This window comes from Nicrophorus vespilloides, unplaced genomic scaffold (genome assembly GCF_001412225.1).
Source record: "Nicrophorus vespilloides isolate i.1.1-1 unplaced genomic scaffold, Nicve_v1.0, whole genome shotgun sequence".
Taxonomy (NCBI): Eukaryota; Metazoa; Arthropoda; class Insecta; order Coleoptera; family Silphidae; genus Nicrophorus; species Nicrophorus vespilloides.
This window is the reverse complement of record NW_017096600.1, coordinates 128966-149533: the sequence shown is the minus strand read 5'-3', so window position 1 is coordinate 149533 and position 20568 is coordinate 128966. Positions and strand designations below refer to the sequence as shown.

Here is a 20568-nt window from a genome sequence, read left to right as displayed (position 1 = left end):
TTGATGGTAGTTTCCTGCGTACCATCAGCAACTGTTCTATGATCTGGGTTTTTATTCAGCTATGTTAATTTTAAGAAAACGAAGGAAAGACGAATTCGAAGAAGACGATTGTTACAGCTAAGATTCGGAAATTATTTTTCTCACAGCAAATTTTGGGTTGAGAAACTCTGTTATAGAAGATACAATTTTAGGTAATTGCATAATTATATAAAAAATCTCCAATTACAAATAACTTTCTGCAAAACTATCTACACGAATATGAAAAAAAAGTACTATCAGTTCTCTTCAACTATAACTAACAGCCATGAATACGGATAATATGTAGAAGGAAACCTTTAGAAAATCAATGAAACCAAGAAGATTTTAAATTTTAAACTGCTGGATAAACCTTATACTTTATGGTTTACTAATATAGGAGATGTTAATAAAGTTCAAATGAATTGTCTTTCCAAGGACAATTACATTTAATTATAGCAGAAAGTATGAGAAAAGTGAAACTTAGCGTTAGTTACAAATACAATAGAACCTATTTTTGTGCCACAAAAAAAAAGGTTTTACTATATCAGATTATTAAACAATACAAAGACAACAAATTTGAAATACTTAAATATAAAATTAAATAATAAATAGAAATTTTTTGTTGATATATAAATTTGTATATGTATACTGAAGATTTTTTTAAAGACCGGAGAAATATAAACCTTGCGATATCAATATTTTGGTATTTTCAAAAAAAAAAGTGTTTTATTTAAAATTTAGATTTTGGGGTCTTGCTGGGACACCTTATATAACATATTAAGATTAACAATTAAATCGTTAAAGGATCAAGTGGTCTGTAGTTCAAAATCACTGACATACATAAATCAAAATTTTACGTTCGGACAAAATTATTCGTATATTTCATTTCAGAAAAAGATATCAAAAAAAGAACGCTTGGCGATGGCGGAGCCAGAGGAGAAGGTGGTGGATGAGAAGGGCGACAAGGCGCGAGCTCGGCTGAAAGAAAAGAGATTCAGGCACAACTGGCGCATTGATATGTTGGCAGTGCCTAAGGGTCACACCGAAGAGGTGGAGATGTTCAAGATGTCGCCGCAGGAGAAAGACACTTTTCTGAAAGAGAAGTCGTCCAAGGTGAGCGTGAAGAAGTCGCAGCCGAAGATCGAGGACGAGAAAACGGTTACGCGACGTCTGAACGAGCTGGCCAGCTTTCCGCCAAGGCAAATCATAATCCAATCATCGAAGGCATCATCTAAATAATATATATCCATACGCAGGTTCTACTCAGTGCAGAAAAAGATCTTCAAGGAGAGCTTAGGGAAGAAGTTCGAGCAGAGGATGGACAAGCGGGGCAAGGTCTCCTACAATTCCCCGTATTACGAGTACAAAAGGGCTAAGAAAGCTTATAAGTAGGTGTTTTCGTGTGCAATTGTTCGACGAATTATTAATAAATTAAATTAATAACTACAATTTTATCTTGTTTTTACTTATTTTCTTTTTCTTTGCTAAATAAGGAAACGTGCAAAATCGAGGGGCCGTTCTAAAAGTAAGGAGCCGGATAAGAAGAGGGGCGCCAGCAAATCTCCTGGTAAATCCAAGACAAAGAAATCTAAGGAGGAGAAGCTCAAGGAGGTCTTTGAATGGTGCGCGAATCGAGCACAGCCGAAGAAGTTGTTTCCACCGGAGAAGATCAACGTAAGCATCGAATGAAATTATTGCTAGCATCGTTATTTTTTAACTCATATTGGGTTAACTTAACTGAAAGTATTTAAAAGTAATTTTATATAATTATTTCGCAGAGAGGGAAGCATGCTGAGTTGGGAACGTTGGAACCAAGACTTTTAAAGCTATCAAAGGCCAGATGGTTGTATGTGAGCCCTTCACAGGATTCGATGAACATCAACAACCTCGGCAAAGTGAAGCCGAACGCGCTCAAGTACAAGCCGACATTCAGGGTATTGGAGTTAGCCCAACCGTCACGTTTTCGCACAATGAAAGAGGAGATCGTCGAACCGGGAACCGTGGATCCCATGGCCTTGATTGCAGTTAGTAAGTATCGATCAAAAGATCAAAGCGAGCCGTGTATATTTGCATCTGTCATCGAAATTCGCAGTGTATCACCACATTAACTTTGCACATCCAATGAAAGCGCCGTAAAGAGGGGCTCTTTTTGGTTGTGCGTTTCCAGTCCAATGACAAAACTGAACTGATCGCACACACACATACACTTCTTTTCAGTTTCGCCCAGGGTCAAGGAGTTGTCAGTACCAAAGCCTAGGGCGACTTCCACCGATACGGATTACAGAGAATTCCCCATTCCGATCAGTCCCGGTGCCCTCAAGTACGTCGCCACCGCAAGAATACAGGAGCTGGCCAAACCAATCGATAGAAAATAAGCGGACTTTGGAAATACACTACCAAAAAGAAACACATAAAAAAATAATAAGATTAAACAATAGGAAACCAAGCAATAGACCAATCATCAATCATCATTGAGAGATAATAACAGCTGTGAAGAAAGGGTGTCAGAATGACTAAGGTCAAGAAGAGGATGTCGGCCAAGATGATGAAGTGGGTCGAGGAGAACTCGCAGCCGCGCGAAATCCCAAGACAGCCGGCGGTTTCGGTAAACATTGTTGTATTTTATAGTGTGTCGTGTAGGTTGAGCAAACGTTGAGTTAATTTTCAGAGGGGAAAGAAAGCTCCCTTAAAGAAACTGATGCCGCGCGTATTGAAACTCAGCGTCCCCACCCCAAGGTTGATGCGGAAGAGTCCTTCACAGGATTCCATGCAGATTTTGGTGACAGCCTTCATGGTAATACTAAAAACAAATTCATAAAAGTAAGATGTTAATATTAGTAATATTTAGGTGAAAGCACGAACCCAGACGTACAAGGCGACCCCCATCATCAAACGATTGGCCATACCGACGCATAGGAGGCTCTTCTGGAGGGCCTCGGTGGACGGGATATATGAAATGAACGAGTTCTTCCGCGTCAAGAACTCCGCGCTGCGTTATAAACCATCGGAGAGGATCGCCGATATGGCAGAGCCGAGGAGACCCTACAGAAAAACTAACTATGATATTTTCTTTAGGGTTAAAAGAAAAGCTCTCCAATACACAGCGACTCCGCGCATTGAAAAACTAGCGGAGGGCAAGAAAGGAAAGAAGTATAAACCTGTCAAGCCGAGATACGTGAAGAAAGGAGCTTTGACTGCAGCAGGTAATGATGTCCAACAACGAGATGCAACCATTTAAATATATTGATTCCAGCGTCGCCGAGGGTCACCGAATTGGCCATGCATAGGTCGTATGAGGACACGAGCAATCCGTACGCGTTCCAGACAAGGAAAGGAGCGTTGAAGTACGTGGCCACACCCAGGATGAAGCAGCTGGCCACACCGAGGATCATAACTCCCAAATACGTGGCCGTGGAATGAACAAGTCAATCCTTAGTTAATAAACACCAATATTATCATCATTGTAACTTAAGCGAAATAAACATTAATTTATTTGAAGACTTACCATATTCGTTGCCAAGAATAATACATAACAAATGAAGTGAAAACAAAAGGTCATTAGTTGTCAATCAGATCAAAATTTCCAGTGAACATTTCACATTTCATTTCTGTTTTTATTCCATACGTTCGTTCGGCGCTTGAGGATGGAGGACATCATCGTGCCAAGGCCAAGGCGGGAAGTTCTGAGGGAACTGAAGCAGTGGTGCATCGATAATTCGAAGCCAAAAACGGTTCCTAAACCTCCTCCCCGTTGGAGGCCGGTGAGTATTATTTCTTTCTTTAGTTAATCCCAATCTACATTTAATTTGATTGAGCAGAAAAACATAACGGATGAAGCGACGCTAGCTGCGAAATTCGAGGCTCTGTCAAAGCCCTTGCCCAGACTCATGTACAAGAAACCACCGAGACATAAGCACGTAAGTCTATCAACATACTGCACATATTCACTATATAGCAACCAAAAAATAGGTGAAGATAGAAGCATTGTCCGCCTCCACCACGCCAAGACTCGACGAACTTGCATCGCCGCTCACCAGAAGACTGTACATTCGTCCCTCTCAAGATTCCACCAACCTGATGAATGTCATCAAGGTTAGCTTTAGAATTACTTGATTATCGATACCATATACACTATGTTTCGTATACGTATATAGATAAAGCAATCTGCGAAAGAGTACGTTGCTTCACCGAAAATAGAGGAGCTCAGCGCAATCCCTCGTCGCTGGAAAAAGATCCGCAAACCAAGGAGGTTGGGCAGAGTTAACAGGAAAGCGTTGAAGGCGAAAGGTATACCGTTTTGCCTGTTTGCGTTAATTTATTTTTTTTTAATTAAGAGATTTATATCATTTATTATTAATATAAATCTCTTTATTATTGATATAAATCTACGCCATCAAGAACAATTAATAATAATTTATATAAATCTCTACTCACTATTTTTTTTTTGGTTTTTTGGAGTTCGAACCAACTTTGTCGTATCGGATTTTCGTGATACAGGCGACTATAGCTACACGCCCCATCTTTTTGTATTAATTAAGTTTCGTTTTCTGCTCAGCATCAAAGAGGGTGATCAAGTTGGCGGTAGCTATAAAACGTGAAGAACTCCAACCGCGCGAATTCGCGTTCGTTGTTAACCCCATCTGCTTCAAATACCGACCGACGAAGAGAATCTTAAAGCTTGCCGAACCGAGGTTGCTGCCTGGAGAGAAAGCGAAAAAGCCCGAAGTCAAGAAAAAGAAGAAGAAGCACGACGACGACGATTACGAAGATGAGGACTAATAATGGCGATGAAAACTACAATTATTTCGTTAGTCGATTGGGTAAACCTTTTATAATTATCTTTGTCCTGTTTATTTACATAAATAATAAATTAAAATACTGGGGCACTCGATTAGAAGCAACAAACACGAACGAAGATTAACGTGTATCATCAATTGATTGGCTTCAGGTTGGCGATGATTGCCCTGGTGAACTCTTGGGTGCTAGCTTGGCCACCAATATCCTTAGTGCGCACCTTGGCGTCCTTCAGTACCTGATCAACAGAGTTCCTGATCATGCTGCCATAGGCGCCCAAGTTGATGTGATTCAGCAATTTAGCAGAGCAGAGCAACATCGCGGTGGGATTGGCGACGTTCTTTCCGACGGCCTCCGAGAAGGTATGCCTCGCACCCTGAAATTTTATAATCCATTAATAAATTTCCTTCTATCATCTGATAATATAATTATACAGGCTCAAAGACGACGGTGTCGGCGGAGTAGGAGGCGCCAGAGACAACACCGGCTCCACCCACCAGCCCCGATCCAATATTGTCCACGATATTTCCGTACAGATTCGGCATCACCATAACGTCGAACTGCTGAGGTTTGGAAACCATCTGCATGGTACAATTGTCGACAATCATCTTCTCAAATTCAATTTTTGGGTACAGCTTGGCGATCTAACAACGCATAAACAAGATGAAATGAAAACAGTTATCATATTTAAACCACAATAAACATATTTATCTATATTACTAACTTCTTCGCAGCTCCTCAGGAACAAACCGTCTCCCAGTTTCATGATGTTTGCCTTGTGAACGGCAGTCACCTTCTTCCTGTTGTTCTTGGTGGCGTAGTCGAACGCAAATTTGGCGATGCGCTCGGACTTCTTGGCCGTCACGATTTTCAGGCATTCCACGACGCCGGTGACGCTCTCGTGCTCCAAAGCAGAATACTCGCCCTCAGTCTGTTCGCGAATAATAACGCAATCGATGTTCTCATGTCTGGTCTTCACACCTGGCAGCGATTTCACGTGCACCACATTGGCGTACAGGTCCAGAGATGTCCTCAACTTCATGTTAAGGGTCTGCAATTCTCCGGAGTAACTGGCGTCAGGGGAAGCAAGGATTCCCTTCAAGCACACTCTGTTGCGCGATATTGAAGCAACTACATCATTTAAGGGCGCGCTCAGGGTAGGGTTGACTTCAGAGAAGAAATAGGTCTCAAAGTCAACTGGCACAGAGGCTGCCCTGAACACTTCAATAACAGAATTCAGGAGTTCTGGTCCTACACCATCACCAGGTATCAAGGTGCATTTGGTACGGGTGTCTGGCCTTTCAATGGCCCCCTACAACAGATCACACATTAGAATACAATAGGTGTTAATCATTCTATATAGTAAATGAATGAATATATTTATTTACTGTTGTGTTGTTGTTGGATGCAGTGCTGTGGAAATTCCTGGCGCCCTGGGCAGCCTACAAATCAAAGTCATATGGTTATTATATCATCATCAGTAAACCAATATGTAAACATAGGCATACATATAAACACTGATATTGCTTTGCACTTGCCTGGGATAGAATCCTTGGCACGTTGCGTAGATACAAAGAAGTCATCTTCACGTTTATTCCAACAGGAATTCCAGTCGAAATGAGTCCAAAGTTAACTAGCACAGAATAGAATCGGGACGAAATTCATAGGTTAAAATGAATTAAAGAGGAAGTGGGGAGTAGACAATATAATTATGTCTACCGAGAGAGGGCCTTAGCAGCTGTTAGTTGTTTTGATTCGTTATGTTGTTATCCCTGTCTGTCTTAAGAATTGAGAAGAATTTTAGTTAATTTTAGTCTGTTTTCGTTACTTACAGTTGGAGTACTTGTTTTTTTGTTGTTTATGGATGATCGCCCGTTTGTTTTAAATAAGTTTCAATTTGAATGTGCAAAATTTCATTGAAATTCGATGTTTTAGACTTTATGAAGATTTATACATATTGGAAGGACAAGAATATGGATAGATTTAAGTTAATTATGGTGAGACATATTTTTGCTAGTTTTGTCTATTGTTGATTACACTAGCTAATGACATACATTTGTTAGTTGTCAATTGTATTAGATTTGAATATTGAAAATATTTGCAGAACCACAGGGATGGATCTTGAATGGAATCTGAGTTGCCTTGAGATTTCACCAAAGAGGAACAAAAGAAGACTGTCTGGTCTGCATAAATTCATTGACCCCTGCTGTCTGCAGATCATGCTAGAGGAGGAACCTGAGGATACTGTACAATCTGAGAAAGAAATAGAGACTTCACAAGAAGATCAGAGTAGTATTTCAATGGTGGCCAAACCAAATCTTAGAAGGTCCTTGCGAGGTCAGAGTCCTCTTACAGTTCAGACAGAAGCTCTGCAGGTAGCAAAATCAGAAGTTGAAATAATAGATCCCAAAAAAATACTGACAGTGGAGAATGATCTGAAACAGATAAAAAAGATCTACCTAAATTGCAATAAGAAATTGAAGAATCCCAGTCTTGAAACTATATTTGAAGATCCAACTGGCGATGATAAAGTAATGAGCAAAAAGAAGCTAAAGAGATCTCTCACGTTTGTAGACCACGCGACTCGCAGCAAAGTGAAGTCAAAGAAAAGACTGATGAAGGCTAAAAAGATAACTGCAAAGAAGCGCGCTCAAACGAAAATATCCATGGAGCTTTTTATGCAAAAGCTGCATGATCTTGACTCAGAGGAATAGTATTTATACCTAAATTTTATATGTAATATTACGTTGACATTATTGTTTATTTTTTCAATTTATTTTAAAAAGTCTTATTCTGACAATTGGATCTTTTGTGAAAAAAAAAGAGGATGAAAATAACACGTTCAATAAATGTGTCTAATGAAGTAGTTTTTTTTCTTTAAATATTTATTTATAGAATTATTAGAAATAATAAAAAGTTTCTCTTAGTAATAATAATAATAAAAATACTGCCGGGAAACATTTCCGAATCTTGATAGATAGTAGAAAACGAAAATGGGGACTTAAATAGCTATAACATCTTATGTTAAATAGTTATACATATTAAAAGTAACACACAGTACTGCGAACGTGTATAAATAGAGTGACACGAACAGAATAAAAACAAACAAATATATCGATAAAATAGATATCGGATTTTCGCCGGGAAAAGTAATGTTCTCCGATTCTATTTCAATGCTGCAGCTCCCACTTTTAAAACAGATTAAACTTTTTCTTCTTTTTATCTTTAACAACAGCCTCTGAAGGTTCGCACTCGTCTACATCCTTGTCCATATCGATTTTGGGCGAAGACGACAACGAACTCTTCAGTTTAAACTTTTTCCTGAACTTTTTCTTCTCTTTCTTCTTGGGACTCTCGTTCGAATTGATGAGCACGTTCTCGTCCCTCTTGGTGGCGTACGTATTCATCGAATTGCATATGCTGTCGTCCTCCTCGGCCTCGCGTACCCTGTCCATCTCCAGACACTCGATGATCTCGTTTCGCCTTTCGACGATGTCGACCAGCCTAAGGATAAGTTCTTCTTCGCGAGCTTTGTCCGTATCAGTCTTGTTTGCTTCCGGCTGCAACATCAGACACCTGATCTGATACTCAATCTCGGCGTGCTCTTCCTCCAATCGCTGCTGCCGTTGTAGGTACATCAGTTCTGCCTGCCGCCTGCACAGCTCGTTCTTTTCGTTGACTACCTCGAACAGCTGCAGGATCAGATCCTCAGCTTCGATGCTGACCGCGCTATCCGCATCCGAATTGGGTCCTTCGCATTTTTCTCTGATGATCTGCTCTAACCGCACACCTTGCTTCTCGAGACCCTGCTGCTGTACCTCGATGATGCCCAGCTCGCGTCGCACCTCCGTCATCGGTAGAGCCTTAATACTTCGTTTCTGCGGGATAGGCCGTGTTGGCGCCTGACCTTTTTTCCTCTTCCATTTGCCATAAGTGCTCTTGTTGGGTATTCCGAAGCTAGACTGGTTCGAACCTGCAATTATCGTTTAGTTACTAGTTATCGGGGATTTATAGGTCATCAACTCACTATTGCAGCTCTGCCTTGTTCTATTCCTCTCATCTTTGACGTCCTTCTCGCGTTCATATTCGTCAGCTTCAAGCGTCATAGACTTAGAATTGCTGTTGATGATGGTGGATTCATTGATAGGTGATATATCCGAGGGCGACAATAGTCTGTGATTGGCGGCGGGTGTCGAAGTCGGGGGCGCCGGAGCCCTCTTGCTCTTCCTTGGTCTGGGTGAATTTTGCTGCAAACAATTAATTAAATTGATGGTCTGTCCAAAGACTGAATAGTCGACAACTTACAACGCTTGGCGTAGGACTGGCATCACTGGGGCGGCTCTGCTGCAGAGACGATTGGTCCAGGAGATTCGAGATCGGCGGTCTCGGCGCCGCCTTTTTCCGCCTCGTCGAATGTGCGCTGGAAGCACCACTTGAGATGGACGTGGAAGATCCGAAGGAGGAATTCTCGCCTCTTTGCTGTTCACCGCCGGAAATTCTGGTGACACAATGTTTCATCATTATACAATGGTTAGTAAAGTAGAACTATAAAAATGCTCCTAACAAAGCGGCGAAAAGGTAGTTCCTGCGTACTTGCGTTGAATATTAATGAGCGAGAACTAACGGTCCTCTGGTCTCCGTAACTAACAACCAAACCAAATCGCCCGCATTGTTTTTATTATTTTGTTTTAAAATTTTAAATAGAAACAACTATCAAAAACTTACTTGTGCTCGTTGTTCCAGAAATGCGGTAAACTAATCCTGGGAGCCGGAATTAACTTGCGTGCCGTCGGGTTAGGTTTCTTGAATATCTCTTGCTCTGGCTGATCCTCATCATCGTCATCTTCGAAAGGATTTGTGCTCTTCGCTGGTGAAATTACGTCGAGTATCTGTTCATCATCTTCATCATCGCTGAAGGGATTCAATGATTTATCATTATCTGCAACTTCTTCATCGGCAACATCATCGTCGCCAAATGGATTTAGTGAAGCATTATCATCGCCGAATGGGTTCAAATCTCCAGGATATTCTTGTTCTTTACATTTCTCAGTATTATCAATATTAATATCTTCATCATCTTTATTAACATCCATTTGGAGTTGCGCAACATTCTCCTCAGTTTTAACAATTTCCACTCGATTTGACACATTTTGATCTTTCTTATCGATTGGTTCAGACTCTTTCACCATTATATTTACCGGTTGTTTGTCCAAGGACTGAACTAGTCGCTCGAAATCGTCATCTAGAGCGAACTCATCATCATCCAGACAATTATCAGCTAACTTATTAAAGTCCTTCTCAAGCGATGTCTCCAAGAGATTCTCAAACAACGAATCCACGTTATTGTCTTCGCATAATTCGTCTTCTTCAAACTCATTATCATTATTGTTTATATGTATATTTTCTTCCATTAACCTATTTGAATTGCCGTTTCTTCCCTCCGTCACTGCATTCGTATCTTTTACTATTAGCGAGACGGGCATCAATTCGTCAAGTTTCGCTTTGATCGTCTCTTGCTCGGCTTCTTCCAGTCGCTTTATTGAATCTATTTTCAGCATCGGTTTCAGTTTAATTTCGGGCAACGCGTCCTCCTTCGGCGGCGTTGCGGCGCGCTTCTCTGGCGGCGTCTTCCGCAATTTTACCTCACCAAAGAACAATTTCTCCTGTTGTGGTGATTGTTTCGATGACTGTAACATCGTTGCCGGTCTTTTGGTTGATATATTATCTCGTTTGGATTCATAGAATAGGGTGGCAGGTCTTTTTGGAGGCTGTTCCTCAGGCGGAGAAGGTTTAATCTCTTGCTGATACTTTTTCCTTGGTGTGGCCTTTGGAGATTCGAGCCGCATCTCTTGTCGCTTGTTCAACGATGTGGTCGAAGGCGACGATTCGAAGACGCTGTCGTCACCAATGACATTAGTGAGCGAGTCATCGGAGACGACGGCTGGCAAATTGTAGCTGACGAGGATGACGCTCTCGTCATGTTGCGATGGAGACGATTCTAAAACGCTATCGTCGGCGTTGCTGGTTGGCAACGTAGATGATTCAAAAATGCTCATCCTTGCCTGCACCAAAGACGCGGACGTCGGCGTGACCGGTGGTGGTTCTTTGGTAACAACTTTGTCATCTCCAAAATTCTTAACACTATTTATACTACTACTATTATCATCATCAACAACAACATTATCTTTAACACTATTTACACTAGAATTGGTGGACAACAGACCGCTGTCGTTTGATTCGGAATTGTCTTTGAACTCAACGGTGTCGGGTGGCTTGGTCTTGGGAAGGTCGGGCGGATGATCGTCCTCATCTTCATTAAGTTGGGCGCTCATGAAGAAGGACCGTGCGCGTGTGAACTCGTCGGAGCCGCTTACATCCGGGAAGTCGAGTGCGGTGACGAAGTGCTGCTGATCGCTGCTCAGCATTGACTTCTCCTCGTCGCTGAGTGACCTTCCCACGATCGGCTTCTCCTTCAAGAGAAGGACGTCTACGTCCTTCTTTGATGTTGTCGTCTCCGTAGCCACAACCTCATCGGGACACGTCTCGCAGCAGAACTGGTTCGGCGTTTCCGTCTCGTAGTAGTTGGCGAGTGTTAGCTGACTACTGCACCTCGCGCACCGGAAGCACGTGCGATGGTAGAGCAGTTTTCCTACGTTCAGACGTTCGGCAATGAACACAGGAAGACAGCACTTGGCGCACGGGTCCCGACGCGGCATCCCTACGGTTACGCCACCCGTGCTGCGGATGGCCATCTACAGTCACACCAAAGAGACGAAAAGCATTATTAGTAAGTACACAAAAATAATTAAATCCTATTATTATAACATGATAATCAAAACTAAGCGAATGAGAAGAAGAAAAAGCATGTTTTAGCGTAAGCTTTTCAAGATGAAGTCTCCAAATGAGAAATCGAGATGAGAAGATAATGAAATTGTAGATGCAAAGAGAAAGAGGTGTAAAGCATAATGATTCGTGTTCTATTCTTTTTTAAACGTTTTGTTACCTTTAGCAGAATATTTCTGATTTGTATTGTCCCATGATATCCAAGCTTTCTTCCTGATAAACGAAATGAAAAAAAACAAAACAAAACAAACAAGTGTGGGTTAAAGCATATAAACAAAACAATACAAATATTATATATAATTACTATTGTTATATCGATGCAATGTACTATTTTATTTTTTAGTTAATAATTATGCAGAGAATGAAAGAAATGGAGAGTGAGAGAGCACCCTTAGATGCTATTTACAACGCGGCTGCCGCTGCTGCTTGTCGTAAACTGCCTTGCTCGTAGCTATTATTAAACCTAGAGAAACAGCTTCAAAGAGATGCAATGCAATAGGAACAGACAAACTACTGAAACTCGAGTATTTCCACAATGGCAAAGTTCATACAGTTACAAAACAAAAATCGGATAGCTAATATAGAGTAAAACAACCTTAACCCACACTGGCTTGCGAACTTATAAGCAATGAGCAACAGGCACAACGAAATAGCAGGAAAGAATACTTACTCGTTCACGCGGGATGTGGCGACTAATGCGAATAAGCAAAGGAAATCGTTCAAAAAGTTTAAACAAACAACACTCTAACAGCTACAATTATTACGTTTACCTGCTATTTGACGTTTTCGCTCTCTCTTTAACTATCTCTCATTCTATCTATTTTACTCGTGATGAATAATAAAATAAGCTGGAGCATGTAATGAAGTACTATGTACAGCGAATACGATAACGACAAGCAAAAAAGGGATAAAATAGCACATTGCACAACATGGACTAAACTTTACAGAGAGACTAAAGTAACTGGCTAGGTATTATAAGTAGGTATGTATATAGAATGATCTTGCTTCAAGGATTATTTTGTTCTACCGAATTCTTTTTGAAATCCTCTGGCAACCACTCAAATATTCCAAATTATTTTAGGTGCGATTAATAATTTCGATGATTTAATCCAAATGTAACAAAGTAATACAAAACGTGTGCGTTTACATGAAATTGTTTTTCTAATTCCAATTGCATTGAACACCGTTTTCGTTGCAGCCGATTATGTTCACGATGAGTCGTGATTTGTGACTTACCTTAGTGGGCGGGCTAGTAGAAGCAGGAGAGACGATGCCCCGATCCGGGACGGAGGAGGCAGGTCTCTTCGGAACGGCCCTCGACTGTGATCCTGCAAAGACATGTCTAATTAATTATTGGGTCATAATCATCGTACAACGCATAATAGCGTTGATAAATCGCCGAGGTCGGCGTTTTGATCGTGCGATGGCATTTCAGCAGATGCGGTACGTGGGAGCAGCGCAGGGGCGTTACGCAACCAAGGAAACCTTAATTGCAATCACGCGAGACGATGCGAAAGACATTAACAGACCGTTTAGGACGTTGTGCACGCCGGGCAAATAAAACCGGGATGACTATTATCATCATTCTTTCGACATCACTTTCTTCTGATGAACCCCGGAGAAAGTTCGATCTCTGCTTAATTGTCTTTTCTTTATTGCTACACACACCTCAAATTTGCATGTGTGCAGATAATATACAGCAACTCCTCTTCCCATTATCACTGGATGGTAATATCGATTACTCTCATTGAATTATTCAACTCCTACATATAGCAGACATTGCCAATTAACTACCAAGAGCGACAACGTTCTAAATAATTAAGAGCAGAATAAATAATCCCGTCTGCGTTATAACATTCACGAGTTAAAAACAATACATTGTTTTTAGTGCTAAACTGGTTGCATGATTTTTCTATTTTGAAAACATTGCTATGTTATATATAGTTTTCGAGGATTGCAAAATCCTCCAGGTATGCATAATACACACACATTATTCATTACAATCTTATTTTCGTTCGATTGTTGTTATTTCAGAGGCGGCGGCGGCCTTGCCAATGTCGTGAAGCTCAGGTGAACGAAGTGAGATCAGGCTTTCGTGCCTTAACTAGCCTTAGTGCGTTTTGCAATTGGAATTTCATAGTTGCACAACTATAATAGAACAACAACAGCGGATGGAGATATTGCCGGGATAAGAGCGTAAAGGCACGGCTCACTACTATGATAGTCCAGTTTGCTGGTAAAGTATGTGAACATAGAAGAAAGATCGGGTCGGAGATACGAAAAATATCCGTGGCTCTTTTATTATCAATTAACTGGTCCGCCTAGGATCGTTGCGCAAACTAAGCCCAATTGATTGATCCATGTACTTAGGATTTGATGGCGTAACAATGGGATAAACGGGAGGAAAATTGCAGCAGTTCCTCCTCCCGCTTCGTGGGGCCGACCGCAATGGCGATGATGTGATGATAATCGCAACAACAAGGTCGAAATGAAAAGGATTTCGCTATCCAATACGTCTTCTTTGCGGCACGGATAATGCACATAATATTTCCCTCGAGGCAGACAATCGTGACCTCGTGCATATAAATATCTGTATTTTATTATTTAAGAGAGGAGACCCTCCGCTCGTTTTTTCTTCCCCTCTTCTTTCTTTTCCTTTCGTATCTCTTCTCCGCATTATTACTTATTTATTTATGGCTGCGATGACCTCGGATGAACAGCTTGCAATTCATGGTGCCATCGCCGCCTCCTGCTTACCGTGAGACACCTCGAAGGCCTGGTAAAACTGCGACAGGTAAGTGAGGATGGATAGACGGTCCGGAACCGGATACTCCACCATGTCTTCCGCCTCCAGCAGAGCCGGAATCCCCAAGTACTGCTCTGCCACGCGGAACGCCAGCTCGTTGTTCCTGTACACGTCGTCCTTGTTCAATTTGTCGAAATCACTGCGGAAAGAAATACAAGACCAAAATAAACATCACATTTTTTCAATTAGACAGTGGGTGACAAGTACGGGAGAAAAAGAACGAGAGATTAACTCTAGAAAATAGATTATTTTTATGGAATCCATGATTCATCGATGATTTTAGAGCAAGCTTTGTTTACCTGACAGCAGGATGTTTATAATTATTAGACGAAATCAATTGATGACATGTGCCAAGTGCGATTATCAATCGAACGAGCAGTAATCTAGATAAGAGTAGTCTGTACGCGGATGGCCACTAATTAAGAAAAAGGGTATATATATATATTATATGTATACATATATAAGTTTCAATTAACACTAAATTAAGGTCGGAACGGGTTTTTCTTTCTCGGAATCGAGAGAGAAATTAAAATGAAAACCAATTAAATACAACCATCGGGCGGACGTTCATAATTCCCGCGGTTTTTCTTTAAATTAATTAATTTATTTATTAATTTCGAGCCAATTAAAGTTGATCCACTTTCAGATGGGCACAGTTATATAATTATATAACTAGATCTTGCGCAGGATTGCATCCATTTATTTACACATTTGTAGAAAAAAAAGAGAACAAGTAAATGTAATAGGTTTCATACGGAATTATTCAAGTTATTTTTTGTTGTTGAAGTTTTGACCTTATTTAGTGGCGCGGAACGGAAGCAAGAAATACAAGAGATTATTAGCATTTCGTTATTTGTATTGGCTTTAAATTGAAACCGGTTTACCAATGATGATAGTAATTATTATAACTAACTAATATTCATAAATTTGCAGTCGTGGTTGAAGAGCAATTAGCAAAACGGGAGAAAGCCTTTCGCAGAGGTTCAATGACCAAATTGATGCGGAGATGCGGGGCTCCGTCGTTTCTAATCAGATGACAACGAGAATCGTGCATACTCACATCAGTTCGGGTCTAAAGTGGTGGATGATGGCGCAGAAGGCAAGCCCGTCCCTCCAGGAGGTGGTCATGTTGTCGATCTTCACACCGGGATAACCTTGGGTCATCTTCTTGCACCACAGCTCTAAGCCTTTGGTGCCCCGTCGCTCGCCCATGTCTTCTCTTCTTTGCTGCACTTGCGAGGGAATCTGTAACAAAGCAAACGGAAAGATTGAATCATCAGAGTTTGCACAATGCACCAGTCGGAGAGACAGAATGCGCGTGAGAGAGAAAAACATATGGAAGAAGCTGAATGGAGGAAGGAGGAAAGAAAATAAATAAATTAAAAACAACAACAACAACATGTAAATAATTATAAGCCTCACAGGTGCTTGCTTGTTCGCTTCTCGGACGGCTGTTGCCGAGTCAAGGAAAGCCAGATATGAACGTAAGATGTGTATACACATATAAGTATAAAAATATATATACACTTTCGAAGAGACGTGCAATGAGAAGGAGAAAAGGAATACAAATATAATTATTGAGTTGGGAAATCGTTTTAACAATTATGAAAGACTGTAAGTGGTTGCCAATAGAAATAAAGATGACAAAATAAACGTACAAACACATCGCATCGAAACTAAACAAACAATAAAGGAAAAAAAAACAATTGCTATAGCAACAAATAGAGATAAATCGAAGCTAATTGGTGTTTAGGAATCAACGTATTTGCGCCATCGTCATTATTATCATGATGCAAGTACGTGGGAAAGTCCGTAGATGGAAACACCCCGAGTAAGAGAACGACGGAGAGTTTATCCGTTGGCCTGGCAACGTGAGCCCCGGGAAAGATGAAAATTGAAAGGTGAACGTGTTTATTAAGTATTTCGCAGGTGTTCGCGTCGTTACGCAAGAACGAGATGCGCCCGGCGTTTTACGTAACGCGAGATGCACTCTAGGAGTAGAAGATCTAAGCATGTTTAGAAACTGCAGCTTTCTACACCCAGGTGCGAAATCGATTAATTAATTTGTTTTTATTTGCACCTTTCCCCAAATAGAAAATCAATTTGCGAAGACCTAACGTCTGTTCTTTCATCCGTCCATTGCTGGATGATGTACAAGAAAAGTCTTTCATCTTCGCGCGACAGATCGGAACGTGGGATAATGTACTGCGAGATGTGGTATTAATTATAATAAATTTGTTTCCAACTGCTAATCTTGACACAGATCCTGGGCATCCTCGAGGTCGAGGGAAACGAATTAAACGGAATCACTTTCGATTCGGAAGGCGCAGCAGAGTTGCGAATCTATATTTATAAATATATATATTTTTAATAAACACGTATCAAGTGGAAATTGGAGTGCATGTAATTCGAATGATCTTATCAGTCAAAAACTTAATACGAGAGATTATATAATTATTTACATTTTTTAACCGAACAGCTGTTGCTAGGATTATATCAAAGGTATATAAGAAAACGAAACGGATTCCCAAATTATTATCTTTTTAAGAAAACAGAAGGAAATTCAACAGGAAACCACTTGAATGAATGAGAGAACAATGACTAATCTCCTATATATAGAATTAGAAAGATGTGACAGAATACAATTTGCGAAGGCCGGCGATCGGCGTCGCTGGAAATCCGAAAAAGGGAATTAGTTGCACCTCGAGAACGAAAACAAAGAGGAATTCCATAGGTATATGCAAATCGCAGTAGGCCCAAACGCGAACAAAAACAGCGCGAGACTAAGAACAGGAAGAAATCACACATCCACTTCCTACTCGTTTTATCACCTGCTCCAGCCGGAAAATGCAGCGCTCGCAACGTGATTAATTATAATCCTCGCCGACGCCGATTCCAATCTCGGCAAATTAGAAATTGATTTGCTCTCTTTCGCCTTGGAATCTCATTAGACCTATTTTTTTTAATAAACTTCATATCTGTCCCTCCCACCCTGCGTTCGCAATCGTTTCCGCACTCCCTCGAACTAGTTTCTTGTATCCATGCTAATTCGCTCAACTCTGTTCGTGTGACTCATGCGACTTATTTTTTTTACTTAGCAACGCCTATATATTGTATTTAGGAAGTAGGGTTTCTTTCATCCTAAAAAATAAATAAGAATTAAATCAAGTGATTTGATGTTATGAGAGATTATTTAGGTGATCTGATGAACCAAAGAAAACGTAAGAATGGGAGCGACGTGAATTCCACAATGTGTTTGGCCGAGGGCAGCAAGTTTAATTAATTAATTGTTTCCATATATTAAAATCCTATTCCGTATATGGAAAATAATGCGACGAACGCATTGCACGTCGTCCAGTTCTCGATCGTAATCTCCATTTATTGTATGTTTTTGTTTCTCAGTTATTGCAGTTCGTCCGTTTTCTGCTTACTGCGAAAATACTAGAAAGTGATTCAGTAGGGCAATTTAGCTAGAAACTCGCTCTTGTCGTATTTGGTGCAAGAAATTGGGACGGGTTTTGCATTCGTGCTTCTCCGAATTCCATAACTTGCACACAGCATTATTTCAATTATGCAAACGGTGCGGAGTTCCGCTCTTCTGCAGATCTCATAATTATTACCATGTTTTCCCCCTCAATCGGTGATTCCGTAACATTTACATTCAAGTTTATTAGCGTTATGTCCTAACATTTAGATAAAATTTGAATTAATTTCTTGTATCGAGTTATATCATATCTTAATTAAAATTACATCTTAGCGTACGCATGCATCCATTTCTGGCTTCTTAAAAAGCAGATAAATATATTAATGATTATTTCCAATAGGACAAACATAATTAGTAACTATACTTTAAAACAATAAAAATTATTATTGTTTCTTATAAAGGAAACGTTCAAAGTCTATATGATATTAGTAAACATCGGTTTCAGTTTACAAATACCTTTCACTGTATACAACACGTAAGTGACAATAGTAATTTCCAACATTTTTGTTTGTAATTAATTACAATGACGATGAAATATTTTTAGTTATTTTTTCCTTTTTTGTGAAATTGGAGTTGATCTTTGTACGTCTCTGTATTTACAATTAAGAGTAGAAGTGCATACGATCTAACATACATATCAGAGAGAGGCACACACGTTGCTTTGTATATGTTTTGATAAAGCCGACGACCAATGTGTACTGTAAAACAAACCATCGTGTTGTACGTGTCAAAGCAGCATTCGAGGGTTATCTACACTGGCGCATTATAGCTTCATGAGGGTCACAAGCAAATTTGGTATCTTTTGTACAGTAGTGTTGAATCCATAAACGTCCAGGAGATTTTTTTGAGAAAAAGCAAATAAATTTCGATAATCTTACAACAGTAATAAGCTTATAAAAGATTGGTTTTGCCCGTAGGATAACGTGCCATTGGTGGCGAGGAAACATCTGGCCAACAAAGAGGCCGTTTCTACTACTTGGAAAACCACGTGAAGAGGAATCAACAAAAAATGAATGTTTTTGTATGTTTTGTTGTTGTTGTCGTTCGTATGGTGGAGAAGAGTTTTGCACGTGAACGTTATTGCTGTTTAAAATTACCTGATCCTGGGAATCCTTCGCGGCACGAAGGAAGGTGAACTGGTAAAGCACGCACTGTTAGAGAGAAGAGTACACTGGATTAATGCAATAGAATGAACGTGAACGAAAACGGCAAAAAGTTTGGATCGATGAGGTTGGAGCGTACAACCAATGCGAACATTCAGACCTGACTGGTTGGGGATTGCGGCTACGCGTGTACTACTACCACGTATTGAAGGCGGCTGCGCGGCTTCCACTCTCTGCCATCAAACTCTCACCTTAATACCCCATCGGGATTAGGAGAAAATACCATTACGGGCTAAGCTGAAACCGTAATATTACTTGTTTCCTCTCTTCAACTTTACATGCATTCAAAAACAACACACTGTTCTAGTCCATTTGGCCAGAAAATTGCAAAGGTCCAATTACGAAACGAGCGTTTCCTCATTTTTTAGTTATTATTACTACAATATTCGAAACGCAACAAATAATACCTTAATACAATTTATGCCTTTAATATCCTTAATTTTCTTACATTTTAGAAAGCAATTTTTAATTAACTGCGTACGAAAGTTAATTTCAAGATATTGGATAAAAACGGAGATTACTTTATTAAGTAACAAGTTTTAATACCACTCAAATTTATAAAATACATTAGAGATTCCATAATTGATGCCCAAGTAAAAAGTAATTCAATAATTACATTTACTATCAATTGTGGAATGAATTTCATTTACTTTTAAGAAAAGTAAAATAAAATATAAGTTATACTTCATATATGCCTTAATTATTGATCTTTAAAATGTAGATTCAGTACTTAAGTTTTAGTTAATAAATTGTAAATTTTGACATATTTTGTGGTACTAACATTTTCTTCAATTTTATAAAATATTTATAAAATTATAGAAATACAGCAATTGTGCAGCTTTGATCAGTCCGGATTCACTATAGTCCGGTTTGAAAATATCAAAACAAATGAAATTTGAATTGACAAAATAAAAATTAGTACAGAAAATTATTATTTTTTTTACGTAAAATCGTTTTTTTATACACTCAATGTACAGTTTATTTTATGCGATTTTAAAGTCATCAGATTTCAAACAGTTCGGGATATTGGCGGAAATAAACCGTACTCTACGAGTTATTGCAGTAAGTATAGAATAGACTATGGTCAATAGTTACTATAATTCATGTGTATTTTTTCTATTTATGTTTGTAATGATTGCTACTATTTGATGGTTGTTACAATAATTGTTCTTATTATAAAATAAAAACTGACCAACAAACAGTGGATTCGAAAATGTTAAAAGATGAAAAGAGAGCAACAAATATTGAAATATTTATATTGAAAATGAATAATGGAACAAATGTACGTATTTCATTCATATTTTTTTATGTAAATTGCATTTGATAGATGGCAGCAGTCACGAGAGAAAGTGATCTCGTTTGGAGCACGACATGCATTAATGTTAGTAGCTATATACAAAGAAACCTCTAAAAATCATATGTTTACTACCAAGAAAAATAAATAAAATAAATAATAATAA

The 20568-nt window shown here is 39.6% G+C and overlaps 6 protein-coding genes across 11 annotated transcripts in view; 4 read left to right on the top strand and 2 right to left on the bottom strand.

The window, feature by feature from the left end:
• The first annotated feature begins 1299 nt into the window (after nucleotides 1-1299).
• Nucleotides 1300-2407, top strand: LOC108557527. The gene is made up of 4 exons (XM_017914062.1): nucleotides 1300-1406; nucleotides 1512-1692; nucleotides 1797-2046; nucleotides 2236-2407. The coding sequence occupies exons 1-4, from the start codon at nucleotides 1336-1338 to the stop codon at nucleotides 2391-2393; spliced, it is 660 nt and encodes a 219-aa protein (XP_017769551.1). The 5' UTR covers nucleotides 1300-1335; the 3' UTR covers nucleotides 2394-2407.
• Nucleotides 2408-2506: 99 nt separating this feature from the next.
• On the top strand, nucleotides 2507-3590 carry LOC108557525. Its single transcript, XM_017914060.1, has 5 exons — nucleotides 2507-2623; nucleotides 2687-2812; nucleotides 2867-3221; nucleotides 3272-3453; nucleotides 3518-3590. The coding sequence occupies exons 1-4, from the start codon at nucleotides 2528-2530 to the stop codon at nucleotides 3436-3438; spliced, it is 744 nt and encodes a 247-aa protein (XP_017769549.1). The 5' UTR covers nucleotides 2507-2527; the 3' UTR covers nucleotides 3439-3453; nucleotides 3518-3590.
• LOC108557526 lies at nucleotides 3462-4812 on the top strand. Its single transcript, XM_017914061.1, has 5 exons — nucleotides 3462-3779; nucleotides 3837-3935; nucleotides 3988-4110; nucleotides 4173-4305; nucleotides 4574-4812. The coding sequence occupies exons 1-5, from the start codon at nucleotides 3663-3665 to the stop codon at nucleotides 4795-4797; spliced, it is 696 nt and encodes a 231-aa protein (XP_017769550.1). The 5' UTR covers nucleotides 3462-3662; the 3' UTR covers nucleotides 4798-4812.
• A 9-nt stretch (nucleotides 4813-4821) lies between these two features.
• Nucleotides 4822-6541, bottom strand: LOC108557519 (isocitrate dehydrogenase [NAD] subunit beta, mitochondrial). Of its 2 annotated transcripts, none has more exons than XM_017914053.1 (5): nucleotides 6321-6541; nucleotides 6201-6254; nucleotides 5537-6124; nucleotides 5247-5456; nucleotides 4822-5188 (listed from the first exon to the last, which is right to left on the bottom strand). In XM_017914053.1, the coding sequence occupies exons 1-5, from the start codon at nucleotides 6393-6395 to the stop codon at nucleotides 4949-4951; spliced, it is 1167 nt and encodes a 388-aa protein (XP_017769542.1). In that variant the 5' UTR covers nucleotides 6396-6541; the 3' UTR covers nucleotides 4822-4948. The 2 variants fall into 2 exon arrangements, with proteins under 2 accessions (XP_017769542.1, XP_017769543.1); XM_017914054.1 differs by having other exon boundaries at nucleotides 6351-6539.
• Nucleotides 6542-6612: 71 nt separating this feature from the next.
• On the top strand, nucleotides 6613-7646 carry LOC108557528. The gene is made up of 3 exons (XM_017914063.1): nucleotides 6613-6686; nucleotides 6748-6809; nucleotides 6917-7646. Exon 3 carries the CDS (start codon nucleotides 6927-6929, stop codon nucleotides 7524-7526), a length of 600 nt encoding a protein of 199 aa, XP_017769552.1. The 5' UTR covers nucleotides 6613-6686; nucleotides 6748-6809; nucleotides 6917-6926; the 3' UTR covers nucleotides 7527-7646.
• A 93-nt stretch (nucleotides 7647-7739) lies between these two features.
• The window catches only part of LOC108557518 (MICAL-like protein 1), a 29140-nt gene continuing 16311 nt past the window's right edge, over nucleotides 7740-20568 (bottom strand). The window contains exons 1-8 of one of the 5 annotated variants that reach the window (XM_017914049.1): nucleotides 19043-19235; nucleotides 15522-15706; nucleotides 14413-14600; nucleotides 12892-12983; nucleotides 9538-11564; nucleotides 9118-9310; nucleotides 8840-9059; nucleotides 7740-8785 (exon numbers count right to left, since the gene is read on the bottom strand). In XM_017914049.1, the coding sequence (XP_017769538.1) occupies nucleotides 8004-8785; nucleotides 8840-9059; nucleotides 9118-9310; nucleotides 9538-11564; nucleotides 12892-12983; nucleotides 14413-14600; nucleotides 15522-15673 (3654 nt within the window). In that variant the 5' untranslated portion in view covers nucleotides 15674-15706; nucleotides 19043-19235 and the 3' untranslated portion in view covers nucleotides 7740-8003. Of the gene's footprint in view, nucleotides 8786-8839; nucleotides 9060-9117; nucleotides 9311-9537; nucleotides 11565-11815; nucleotides 11869-12425; nucleotides 12852-12891; nucleotides 12984-14412; nucleotides 14601-15521; nucleotides 15707-15883; nucleotides 15980-19042; nucleotides 19236-20568 lie in introns of those variants that run through there. The other 4 variants (XM_017914048.1, XM_017914050.1, XM_017914051.1 and 1 more) reach the window with 4 other exon arrangements.

Coding starts and splice junctions, on each gene's coding strand:
- LOC108557527 (XM_017914062.1), top strand. CDS start 1,336: ATGGACAAGCGGGGCAAGGTCTCCTACAATTCCCCGTATTACGAGTAC. Junction 1,693..1,796: donor TTCCACCGGAGAAGATCAAC/GTAAGCATCGAA, acceptor ATTATTTCGCAG/AGAGGGAAGCATGCTGAGTT. Junction 2,047..2,235: donor CATGGCCTTGATTGCAGTTA/GTAAGTATCGAT, acceptor ACTTCTTTTCAG/TTTCGCCCAGGGTCAAGGAG.
- LOC108557525 (XM_017914060.1), top strand. CDS start 2,528: ATGACTAAGGTCAAGAAGAGGATGTCGGCCAAGATGATGAAGTGGGTC. Junction 2,624..2,686: donor CAAGACAGCCGGCGGTTTCG/GTAAACATTGTT, acceptor GTTAATTTTCAG/AGGGGAAAGAAAGCTCCCTT. Junction 3,222..3,271: donor AGGAGCTTTGACTGCAGCAG/GTAATGATGTCC, acceptor TATTGATTCCAG/CGTCGCCGAGGGTCACCGAA.
- LOC108557526 (XM_017914061.1), top strand. CDS start 3,663: ATGGAGGACATCATCGTGCCAAGGCCAAGGCGGGAAGTTCTGAGGGAA. Junction 3,780..3,836: donor CTCCTCCCCGTTGGAGGCCG/GTGAGTATTATT, acceptor TTGATTGAGCAG/AAAAACATAACGGATGAAGC. Junction 4,306..4,573: donor GAAAGCGTTGAAGGCGAAAG/GTATACCGTTTT, acceptor TTTTCTGCTCAG/CATCAAAGAGGGTGATCAAG.
- LOC108557519 (XM_017914053.1), bottom strand. CDS start 6,395: ATGACTTCTTTGTATCTACGCAACGTGCCAAGGATTCTATCCCAGGCA. Junction 6,125..6,200: donor CATCCAACAACAACACAACA/GTAAATAAATAT, acceptor GATCTGTTGTAG/GGGGCCATTGAAAGGCCAGA. Junction 5,457..5,536: donor TCCTGAGGAGCTGCGAAGAA/GTTAGTAATATA, acceptor ATGCGTTGTTAG/ATCGCCAAGCTGTACCCAAA.
- LOC108557528 (XM_017914063.1), top strand. CDS start 6,927: ATGGATCTTGAATGGAATCTGAGTTGCCTTGAGATTTCACCAAAGAGG.